Raw genomic sequence first — 12,947 nt, 5'->3', positions numbered from 1 at the left:
TTTTATAAAATTTTGTTTGTTTTTTTTTTTTTTTCTGTGTGTGTGTTTGTGTGTGTGTGTGTGTGTGTGTGTGTGTGTGTGTGTGTGTGTGTGTGTGTGTATATGGTTCTACCTTAGATAAACGAAACACCACATAATGGACAAGCAGTTAACCGACACGACAACACCGAAAACTTACATCACCGACAACGTAAATAACAGACTCTGAAAATGCCGACATTGTTATGTATGTTTCTATAGGGAAACTGGGCAATTATGTTTTAAGACAACTGTTTTCATAGTACGTTAGAATGTTCTAGCTGGTAACAGCATGAGAACTGTAAAAAGGAAATATTAGCCCACCCTGGGAAACAGTCTTTTTCCCAATTTCTTCACTGAACCTGTGCGATACGTGAAATACTTTCTCAAAACCTAAACAGCTTCTGATCCAATACTCCAGTTACCCCATCAATACTTAGATTTGTGCAACATGATCAAAGATCACACATCTGTCAAACACATACGGCACCGTGTATTCTTAGGAGAGGTTAAAGGTACAATACATGTAATATAAATGTATTTCATACCTTGACATCAGGATCCTTCTTTATAGACTGCTGTCCGACATATTCTGCATGCAGCTGGCATGTTAATGCAAGGACTTTGATGTCTGTTGCTGAAAGGCTTGGGTAATCCCCAGTCTTCTTTGAAAACTCTGTTACTGTATAAAACACAAAGGTAGGGAAGGTGTTTAAAGAGTTTTAAACGAGATGAAATTGTGAAAAGTTTTAACTGCACCTGCATTACTGTTACCACTGATGGTTTTAATAAACACAAAAATGCAAACAAATTCAAAGTGAAACAGGAAAATGGCAGAGGTATCCAAACAAAACCAAAATGAAGGTCAAAAACATCACGTGCAATCCAACAAAACAGTCTCAGTAGTTCCAATGGCACCATATAACTGGCTAGGCTGTAAATGCTGTGCTGATCAAAACCTCTTGAATTTCAGCACCCTATTAACTTGGCACATGGTTAATACTCTAGTGGTAAGATTATAACACAGTCTACACCAAGACACCCCCCTTCACATTATAATCATGACTGGATTCCCTTACATCAGCCCATTGTGCAACTCTGAAGTTAATTCTCCACACCAATTCTAACAGGTCATTTAAGAGACAGAGTCTTAACTGGCTAAAGGTTGCATCTCAAAATGTTTAAGCCTGCTCCTTTACAAGAAACATTTCCACATAGAATTCTGTTGGGGGAAAATGGGGCTACTTGCTTTACTACTGTTTGCAAATATAGCCTGGAGAAGCTTTCATTTTCTTTTCTGTTTCCACTGCATCCTCTGAGGTCTTATGTTTTTCATAAGCACCATCCTCATGGAAGCTTTCCTTCCCTCCAGTCACAAACATGGTACCAATATACTCCAGCCCCAACCAGACAAGTCACATCTCCCACCAAGTACCCATAGCCAAATTTTAATTTCCTCTGTTCATATTGCTGTTCACCCCACCCCCAAGTTTCTTTTTGCAATTGACTTTCTCAGCATCAGGGATTCCCATGTCATCATCATTCAACAGAAGTCACTGATGCAAGTTGAAAAGTGTTCTAAATAATTTTTATAAAACTTCCAGTACAGTACTGTAAAAAGGCAAGTACTCATCTAAGTGGACACTGATTAAATAAGGCTTTGACAAAAAATCCAGAATCCTGTGCCCTGGCTCAGAGGTTAATTACAGAACTTATTTTAAGCACACACTGATGATGCATTCTAACAGAAAATCCACACCTAATGTGAGTAAGCTAACAAAATAAACTGCTGAAGTGCCACTGCCCTGAAGCAGTCTGGCTGTTGTCAACACACCTTGGGCAATATGGTCAGACACAAGAGACCCGGGGGATGTACTTGGGGTCTCTCTAAAGACAATTCTCACAGAAATTAATAATCTATTTTCTGTATGCTACAAGTGGCTTCAAGAAATACACGGGTGGATGATCTGTTTAAATAATCACTCCAACATGGTGTATCTGCTGGATAAATAAAATAAGGAGATAAAAGATTGTGCAACTCAGTGTAATCGAAGGTTAGACAATGCACGAAACTTGCAGGAAGACCTGCGGATCAGTGATGTGCAAAGTGACTACAGGGTAGAATGGTCCAGTCTCTGATCCACCAGCTTGCAGTTGTTTGAGATGCCTAAAAGCTGTAAACCAGAAGAGAGAGGGTTCACAGCACCGCTGACTGCTGTCAGTGAAAAGAACAAGTCAATCACCCCCCACTCAGATATCTGTGACATGCCTTGCCAAGTCTGATGCAATCCTACATTAGATCCAAGCACTGGGTTCCAACCATATTAAATAGTTTGTTTTTAACTAACGCATTTTATGTTACAATGTTTATTATGTATCTATACTTGAAATGTTTCAGTATGACTTTGTACATATTGCAGAATGACTGGTTTTACTTAAGCATTAATTGGTTTGATTTGATTGGTTTGAATACTCTTTAAATATAGTTGGGTAGAAAGTGTTTGTCTGAAGAAGGGAGGAGTATCATGAAAGCGCTTACCCGAGCGAATAAATTTACCTTGGATTTTACCTACGTTTCCTTCTTGGACTGTGTTTAAACTAGGACATTCTGTGCCTTAATTACTTCATTTCTTTGTGGATTTTTATGACTTTATTGTACCTTGGTGGAGTATTTATCATAGCAGTTTCCTGTCTAGTGTTTTCTGAGACTTCACAAGGTTTACAGTCATTCCTACAGTCTGAACTTCAGACTACGAAATACTGAGCTGCAAATAAAAAAATGCTGAGCCAGATGTCCATGTATGAGCAAACCATGGCACCCTTCAACCTCTGGTCCCCTAGTGAAAGCGTGTGCAATGTGAAGGAAACATTTGGAAATGGTAGCCACTTCTGATGTGGGCTCTTTTGAATCTTACAGCAGGGGGAATGAATAATATTAACATTTATGAAAAACTCTGAACATTCCCTTAATTTCAACTTGCAGCCTGCAAATATTACAATGTGTTTGACTGAACACAAACATTGCATAGTTACAAGATTGATCCAAAGAGACATTCAAATGAGAGTAAAGCAGCATTTTTTATAAGAGAAAATCCACCATGCACTCCTACATCTCCTGCTGTTTATATATACTAACTCTTGAGATCTCATAGCAGCAGATAAAAAAGGGTGATTTCCTACTCTTCCCCTATACCGGGGCCTCTCAAAAAATTAAAACAGTGTCATTCTATGATAATTTAACCATTCTATTAATGTGGACATCTAAAATATTCAACACTTTTTTCACTAATGGTCAGTTATCCTTCCAATTATACCACATTTTAGTGTGCACAGGGAGGGCTAATCCTTCCAATTATACCACATTTTAGTGTGCACAGGGAGGGCTAATAAGTAGAGATGAGCTCAGATTCCCTAGACGCTTTCTGATGGAAGTCTTTAGACTTTGTCCTAGTGCCTAGAAAGTCTTGCCAAGCACAGCTGCAAAATGGAAATGGTTTCTGCAGAACAGAGCTGTGTTTAACTTGAAGCATTTCCCAGTGTAAGCATGTGTGAGCACATGCAGGCAGCAGTGCCATTTTGAGAAACCAGCCAGAGTGTTAACATTACGAGTGCAGTAGTCAGTCTGTTTATAAATTTAAGTTGCTAAGCCTTAATCCTGATATGTTTGTATATAATAAAGCTGGTTGAACTGAACCTACAACTGTTCTGTTTTAAACCAGACTGGATGAGCAACACGGTTTCAGAACCAGGATGGAGAATGCAACTTCACGCCTTGAGGTGCAGAGTTGACTGTGAAGGTATACTGAACAGGCTGGGTGATACAGTGCTCAGATTAGAAAAAAAAAATGAAATGTATTTCAGTTAACTGATTTAATTTGCAAAGAAAATGATGCGTAGCAATCGTACAGCACAAAGCATTATTAATCAAGCGAGCAGCACAAAATCTATTAAACTAAAGGCACAAAAAGCACTGTTGATTAAATGAAATGTTTGAATCCACAATATTTGTTTAAAACATGCTCTTTATTATGTTAAGTAAAACAAGCACAAGACAAGTATAATGAGCTAAGAGGTCAAATGGGCATAACAAGTACAATAAAAGGGCAAAATAAGCTTAGAAAAACAAGGTGACTGCATTTTTTTAGTAAACTACCATGTTTTGGCAGGAGCTACTATTTCGCATTGACCGAAACCATTCAAAGCATAACTAGAGTTGTGCGAAGCATCTCAGAGTATGCAAAGTGTTTGTAGTGTGTGCTTTATTATAGTGCAATTATTTAAGAGTTTATCGTGTGCAGTTATTTCGCAAAGTGTAGTCAAAGTACAGCCATTTCGAAAAGTTTCTTGTGCTGTGTACATTTATTCAGAAAGTGCCACCATTTTCAAAGTGTTTTACACTGTACAGAGTTATTTTGCAAAATAGCCATTTTGAAAAGTTTCTTGTGCTGTGTACAGTTCAGTCACAAAGTGCAGTCATTGCAAAGTGTTCCTTAGCAAAATGTAGTCATTTCAAAGAGTCTGTTGTGCTACTGGGCACAGTTATAAGATCACTCACAGACACAATTTCAAGCACCTTCATTACTGTCTGTTGCACAACACAGGCATTGCGCAAACCCAGTCCACTTGTGTTTGATCATAATATTGCCGAGAATTGAAGAGTATGTGGTTTGTCTTTCAGCTTTTCCTGGTAAGGGGTCGCCACAGTGGAACTCCAGTCCACTAATGATTGGCAGTAGATTTTTTTTTTTACTAAATGCAGAGGTGCCAGCTTGACGCCAAATCTTCAACGAAGGAACGCCCATTTACACATGCATGTTTTTGAATGCTACCCAACCGCGGGGAGGACATGCAGACTCCACACAGAAGGTGCTCCCAAGCCATGCCGAGAATCTAACGGGAGAACCTCTTGCTGTGAGGTAACAATGCTACCGCCGCGGCTACTAGAGAATTGAAGAGTATATGCCTCACAGTAAGACGCTGTCCGGTTAGATTCACAGCTAAAGCGTCTTCTGTGCGGAGACATGCGCAAATGGGCATACCTTCGTTGAAGGTTGTGCGTCAGGCCTGGCAAGCCGGTACGTAAAAATCAACTGCCAATCATTAGCGGACCGGAGTTCCGCTGTGGCGACCCCTAACCGGGAAAAGCCGAAAGACACAAACAATGAGCAGAAATATGACAATTTCATACAAGCAGCTTTTTCAGACAAAGATGCACGTACAAGGGCATTTATTTTGTTTAACTTAATGGGGTCAGAAGCCACTGAAAAACAGCATTCATTTGTGTATGCACCAGCCATATATGCAGGAGAGGGAAAAAAACAGCATATTGATGTACCAGCTGAATCGAGAGAGGACTCAAGTGCTTGAAACCTAAATTTAGAGAAATATGTAAACCCCAGACAAATGTTACAGTGGAGAGGCACCTATTTTATAAGGGACCAAAAGCCATGAGAACTTTTGCAGCTTATACCACGATAGAGATTTGTCAAATTCATGAGCTTACAGAAAGGCATAAGTATGATTGCAAGTGATAAGAGCATGGTTTCAGCAGTCTCTAGAGCAAACGTAGACAGCATGCAGCACGTGGCTAGCAGAAACAGGTTTAAGCACATGGCAGCTGCAGCCCCTGCAGGTTTTCTAGGGAAGACCCATAACTTTCCAGCAAGTTGTAAGACTAGCTCAGCAAAACAGACATGCTCAGTGTGGAACCACATTCAAATGTTTTGTAAATCATGCAAGCCTCAAGTTAAGAAAGGTCACTCAAAAAAGCAAGTTGATCATGTAGAAAGCTACAACCCTACTTTCTATATAGATGGTGTATCAGTGATGGGTTAAAAGGTTAATGCAGTAGACTTGTTGGCAAAGAAAGTGTTTTGTACTGTCATGATCAATGGGAAATCCATGAAGCTTAAAATAGACACTGGTTCAAAGTGTAATGTTGTGTCAGCAGAAACATTTGCTAGATTAAGAGCTGGTAAACAACTTAAATTTGGCTAATTGTGTGAAGCTTGTTGCATATGGAGGTGATGAGACTCAAACCAAAGGCTCAGTAGTGTGTTCATGCTGTTTGGCTGGGAACAGTTACAGCTTGCAATTTTATGTATTCAGAAGACCTGTGCAGTCATTATTAGGTCACAGACAGTTTAATAATGAAACTGCTTTCTTTTACCAAATAAGTCCATCATGTAAGTACATGTCCTAGTTCCAGCTTCACTGATGCTATTTTCTCTGAGTATGCTGATGTTTGATAAGCTAGGCAAACTTCCAGTTGTGTACTCTGTGAAAGTAGACCCAGTGGTCAGACCAGCATGGAGAGTTCCGATAACTATGCAGGACAAACTCAAGGTCCAGTTTAGATAAGATGGTGCAGCAAGGTATGATTTGCCCAGTCACAGAACCAAATGAATGGGTGAAATCCATGGTAGTTGCTCACAAGAAAAGCTTCGATTAAATCAGAATATACATTGATCCAAGAAACTTTAGAGACCCCATCATCCTATGCATACAGCCGAGGAGGTTGCTGCCCTATTCCACTGTTTTTTTTTCTGTCTTGGATGCAGACAGTTAAGTTTGGCAAGTAATGATCGCAAATTTTCACTACTGACTACATTCAAGTACTCTATTTGGTAGATACAGACTTCTTAGAATGAGTTTTAGAATAAATTAAGCCAGTCAAGTCTGTCAACATGTAATGGAGCAAAATTTTTGGGTTACCCATGGGCTAGAATAGTAGATTTACTAGCTGGAGGTACAGAGCATGGACAGAAACCTCAGGAAAGTTCTGGACCAAGCACACAAATTGAACTTGAAGCTCAATCCTCTGAAATGTAAATTCAGGCTACCAGAAGTTGCTTATGTAGGTCATTTATTTACCAGTACAGGCTTATGACCAGACCCTTCCACAAAACAGCCATTCTTGAAATGCCAGCTCCAAACAGAGTTGACATGCAAAAATGGTGCCTGGTCATGGTTGGAGCAGCACCAGAGAGCATTTGATAACCTCACAATTTACCTACACTGAGATACTAGGATGTCCACAAACCAGTAATTCTTTCCTGTGATGCTTCAAAGTTCGGTCTTATTTCTTCAAGAGGGCAGACCACTTCCTGTGCATCTAGAACTCATACTCAAACAAATTCAAATTGAGAAGGAACTCGGCAACTCTGTTCGAAGTTCCATGATTATAATTATGGCAGAGCTATCCAGATCGAAAATGATAAATCAACCTCTAATCACTATATTAAAGGAGCTTATGCATACAGCTCCAGCAAGACTACAAAGTACGATGCTCAGATTACAAAACTACAACTTCAAGATGGTCTATACAAAAAGGCAAAACTTCTTTATCTGGCTGACACTATCCAGATCACCCAGAAATACCACAGAACAGCTTGGTACATAGAATTTCGACTTCAAATGTCAAGGAAGTGCGGAGGTTTTCTACCACGAGACTTTAGCTAAGAGATCATACAAAGACTGATCCAATTTTGCACAAGCTCAACCACTTCATAAATGCTGAATGGCCATCAAAGCAATCTTGTGCAACCTTAAATTTTCCTTACAGAGATGAGATGCTGATGGAAGCTGGTATAATTTTCTAAGGTTCTAAAGTTATTGTTACTACTTTCTTACCGCGTGAATACATTCAAATTTTGCATCGTGGCCACCCAGGTTCCGAAGCTACCAAAAGAAGGGAGAGGACTAGTATTTTAACCTTCTCTTTCAAAAGACACTGATAAAGTGCTTTCATCTTGTTCAGTATGCAATAGTACTGAACCGCATTTGCAAAGAGAGCCACTTTAGCCAAGCCAGATTCCTGAACTTGGTTAACAGTAGCCATTGACATATTAGAGTGAACAATCAGCATTACTTAGTGTTGATAGACTCTTATTCGAACAGGTCTGAGATTAATTTGCTACCCAACCTAATGTCCAGTACTGTTATTACCAAGAGGATACATCATTTCAGTCCATGGTAGTCCACACAAAGTTATTTCTGACAATGGTACCCAGTTGGCAGTCCATAATACCCAGAGTCAAAAGTCCTGACTGAACATACAGTACAGAGTGCACAGCAATTACTAGAAATGTCAAAGCGTGACAATATCTTCTTGAATTTACTTAATCTCAGAAATATACCCTGCGATAACCTTCTTGGCTCGCCTGCTCAGAGATTTCTGTCTAGGCAAACTAAAACAACCTTGCCCATCAATTCTAGTTTGTTGGCGCTTAAGGCTAAAAACAACACAGGAATCAAAGCCCAAATATTTAAGAAGTGTTCCTTTCAAAAGTCCAGCTATGATAAAAATGAGCAGATTTCTTCATCCGTTGAAATAAGGAGAGTGATGATGCAAAAGCAAAAGGCTTTGACCAAATTGGTCAAGTGAGGTATATGTGCAGCGCAGAGATCCTACTTGGTGGAATCTGAGGGTACAGAATACAGGAGAAATCACAGGCATAGTCTTCCGGTGTCTGAAACAATATCGCAGCATTGTACCTGCGATACAGAGTCTAGATCTCTGAGCAACCCAGACAATGTTCCTGTTGAAGAACACGTCTCAGTACCTACTCCTCAAAGACAGTCCCCACTGGAAGTTCCAATTTTTAAGTTACACAATCAAGTCTTATTTCTAGACCTAGTGTAAAATACACAGCAACCTGGACAGGATTGTTTTATTTGTTTAGTTTTGTATGACTGGATGTCAAAGAATTAGTTCTGTATAATTGCATGTCAAAGGATCATTTTTGTACAACTGCTTGTCAATAAATGCTGTCGTTTTAGAGTATGACCTATTTCTCAAAGAAAAATGTAGAGCAGAGTGTGTGTTGTAACCTTAAGAAGCACTTCTAAGTGTAGGCACATGTATACAAATAAATAGTGAGCATATGCAGGCAGCAGTGCCATTTTGACAGAACAGCCAGAGTTTTAACATGTACGAGTGCAGTAGTCAGTTTATAAGCTTATTTAAGTTTAAGTTACTAAGCCTTAATCCTGATGTGCCTGTATATAATAAACCTGCTTGAACTGAACCGGCAACAGCTGGTCCGTTTTTATCCTGACCAAACGAGCGACAGTTTCTGAGCAAGGCCAATAGTCAAACAGGATCTGAAGGAGGTCTGTTCACTGCAGATTTTAATATTAAAGCATGGACTGCTTCTGGTACATGTACTAACACTAAAGGCTTTAGCACAGATTGCTTTGAACTAATCTGTTAGGACTAGGATCATGAATCAATGTCAGGCTGCAGCTCTCACCTTGAGCCATTAGCCCTGCAAAAACTCCCGAAACTAAAGACTCAACCTAAGTCTCAGACATTTTGGGCACAGGCAAGGTGGAAGATCAGACAGCTTTGCTGGTAAATACTTTCAAACTAAACTTTTCTTCTATCTGTAGGAGTCATCTCATGAAACTTTGCATGCATCACAGTTTTCCTTAAGGTGAACACCACCCAAATAAGCAATGCTAAGTGCTAGTCCGGGGGAAATGACTGTCTGCAGGAACTTTTTACATGTCTTATCCAGTGACACAAACATGTACCATGCAAAGGCTAGCATAGTACCCTGACCTTTCAAAGAGGATCACCCTATACCAAGAAAAAACACCAGTGTCTAATTGCTAGAGAACTTTTCTAAAAACAATTAGAATTTCCTATCTACAACACAGCAAATGAAACTAAACAGAAACAGCAAGGAAAAAGGAGTGAAACTTCACCTAGGGATGGAACCAGGAAAATTAAAAGCAAAGCTCTCACCAAAAACAACCAAATAAATCAGTCTAAACTGATCAAAGACGAAAAGATGAGCAATATCTGAAGAAAAATTGTGGTGTGCAAGGGACGGTGTGTAAACAGGAGTAGTTGCATTCTGGGAAAGTTGCAGAGTAAGCCAACATTTCAGTCAGAGTGGTTGAGAAAGATGAACCAAACCATTTCAGTTCAAATTATAAAAGTGATAGCAAACAGATGACACATCCTTCTGATCTGCAGGGCACACAAGGCAAGATAAATTAGAATATTCAAAAGCCTTTTGCCCGGAAAGAGTAAGGATTTCTACTTAACTAGTTGCAGTCTGCCATGTTTAAGAGCTTGTCTTCCCCAGGAGTGGGTGGAGGGGGGGGGGTTAAAATTTTATACACACACACACACACACACACACACACACACACACACACACACACACACACACACACACACACACACACATATATATTTATCTCCTACACACACCTACATTATATATACACACACATATATACACACATACAAAAATTAAATTTTACATATATGAAATATAATCAAGAATCTTAGAAGTATGCAAACTCTACAAGTGAAGTTCTCCAGAGTAACAAGATGATCCCATGAAAGTACAGCTACTCCAAAACAAGATTAACAGCAGCAAACCCAGTTAACAGAAATTCAGATACCATGCAAAAGTATTGTACAGTTCTGTTTCAGAGACTGTCTGGATAGGTTTCAAAGGCACTGCTGAAACTTACTTGTTCAAATATTATGCACAGAACCATCTAGAATATGAATGTGGAATCAGAATGTTAGCTGAACATAGGCCATCATAAAGAAATAAATAAATCAATGAATCAAATCAAATCACCCCCACACACACCCACACTATAAAATTTTCCAGAGTGGTTGCAACCACCACCAAAGTATTCTTAGTACTAACCATGCATACACACAGTGGCAAAGCTCACCTTGCTTAATGTACTCTGGAAAAGGCTCCTTGAAGTGTAGCAGATATGGCAGAACTGCAAGCCTTCTCTTCGTTTCCTTGTCTCTAATCTCACCAACTACTTCCTTGAGAGTATAGACATTTTTTCCAATGTCCTGCAATTAAATAGAGAAAGATGAAAAAATATCAATTTGGACCAAATCCTTTTATTCCAAAATTAAAAGCACTACTTCCATGCCTCCTATTAATGCTAGCGATTTTATTTCCAAGGCTACAGAACACATAATTGAACTAATATCATGCCTACTGAACCTGGCTGAATTCTTTGAAAAGGTTACTGAAGCAATGGATAAGGGGTAGACTGTCTGCACTGGTTATATGGATCTTGCCAAGAACTTAAACATTTCCCCATTTGTGATTAATGACAAACTATCAATTTAACATCAACCCTTACACAGATTGTTGGACTGCTAATTGGCTGCCTGACAGAACCCATATTGTTCAAAGGTGAGGGTATTTGCTCTGCCAAAAAAAAAAAAAAAAAAAAAAAAAAGTCACCGGTCATGTCTCACAGGGCTTTGCCCTGGGTTCCCTCCTTTTTGGTACAGAAGTTGCGATATAAAAGTGAACATAAATAAATAGTTACAGCTAACCAAGTTTGCAAACTGAATATCAAAATGAGATTTGATAACGGCCTCCAAATGCCCTAGCAATGACTGGATCACACAAATGGTTGGTGTAGTAAACATGGACTTAACCTCAACACCAATAAATGCAGCATAGCTTCCTTTATTAAATTAATAGGACTATTGCTTTCCATATAGACAACATTCCTCTAATTTGATAGAGACAGTCAATTAAGGGACTTAAGTATGCCAATGAACAGACTCTCCATTGACCAGGTTTTTATGGTGGTTAGAAAATCCTATCATGCACAAATTATCCTTTCTGGTATCTCTTCAAGGTCCAAAAATTAATGGGGTATTCTGTATGTACCTCATTATACACAACCAGCTTGAGAGGTCTTAACACTGCTTCACAAAACAAATAAAATCAATCAATCTCTGGTCTAAACATCCTTAGGTACACAGATTTAAAAAAATAAAAATAAAAAACCCTGTCCCTCTATCAATGTTAAACACAGTCTCAATGGCTGATTTATGCTTAGCCTACCAGGTTAGGAACAACAGCACTCCAAGCTCCTTCACTTAAAACAGAAACAGCAGTAATGCAAACCAGTTCTACAAACCAAAATATTATACTATCAGACTAACAGCACCAAGGAGAAATATGTAATCCAATGTATACTCAATTTCTGGTGCAGGTTGCCCTTGCCTATCAGAGTACTTAAACAGCAACATTTAAAGCCAAACTGAAATGAATTCAAGACTGCAAATCTTCTCTGGGAATACATGGCAAAAGCCAACTTTAAAAGGGACACTATTAGTCTTCACACAGTATTGGGTGGTGTGATAGAGCTTCTTAATGGTCATCTTTGGCTAGAAGCAGAGAAACCGGTGAACTTTGGGATAAGATTTGCTGCAGTGGAAGGTGGAGTTTGCCTCAAGGCAAAAGCAGGAAGAACTTACTTAGTGAGGGAAGCACAGAACAGGCTGACAAAATGCAAACCAGAACAGACCATGGGCAATGCTAGTACAACAGGTTCCTTGGAAGGGGGATAGTGAGGTAGTAAAAACCTTAACGGGTCAGGTTTAGATGCACATAGTATAAGAGGACAATGTAGAAATGTGCCAGAAGAAAAAAAAAAAAAAAAAAAGTGTCAGACAATGGGAAGCAATATTGCAAAGGGATATAATGAAATGGAAAGGACTCTGAACAAGGATTAAGCTGTGATTAGAAAAATGAATGGCACAAAAAGTCAGTCAGTAATGAAATTTTAACTGCAAGAAACAGACAATTCCATGGTAAAATGCTGTAACGGGGCACAGGATCACAAAGGCTTGTGGTATAAAGTTAATTCTACAATATTACAAAAGAAAATTAGAAGGGTTTGGAAAAAAAATGTTATTCAGCGTTAAAAGGACAGTACCACAACTGACCTTACATATGGCAGCTTAACCACTGGTAATGGCCATAAAGGGAGAAAAAAACAGCTGTACGCACTTGTCTGGGACGAATTAGCCGGCAAAAAAGAAATTGTGAAATTAGGGATGCACTGTTCAAAGGAGGAAGCAGCAGAATGGGAAGCGGAGTAGGTTTTGTGAAATTATATCATAGTATGTT

The 12,947-nt window shown here is 39.1% G+C and overlaps 1 protein-coding gene across 1 annotated transcript in view; it reads right to left on the bottom strand.

Moving 5' to 3' along the window:
- Window positions 1–12,947, bottom strand: part of NOB1 (NIN1 (RPN12) binding protein 1 homolog) — a gene marked incomplete in the record, with an annotated part of 517,851 nt that overhangs the window by 457,122 nt on the left and 47,782 nt on the right. Inside the window, 2 exon segments of the mRNA XM_044081784.1 lie at window positions 567–700; window positions 10,726–10,858. Coding sequence (XP_043937719.1) covers window positions 567–700; window positions 10,726–10,858 — 267 coding nt within the window.

Source organism: Protopterus annectens, chromosome 8.part1, assembly GCF_019279795.1.
Source record: "Protopterus annectens isolate FY-2018-M chromosome 8.part1, PAN1.0, whole genome shotgun sequence".
Classification (NCBI taxonomy): Eukaryota; Metazoa; Chordata; order Ceratodontiformes; family Protopteridae; genus Protopterus; species Protopterus annectens.
This window is presented reverse-complemented; position numbering and strand designations above follow the sequence as displayed.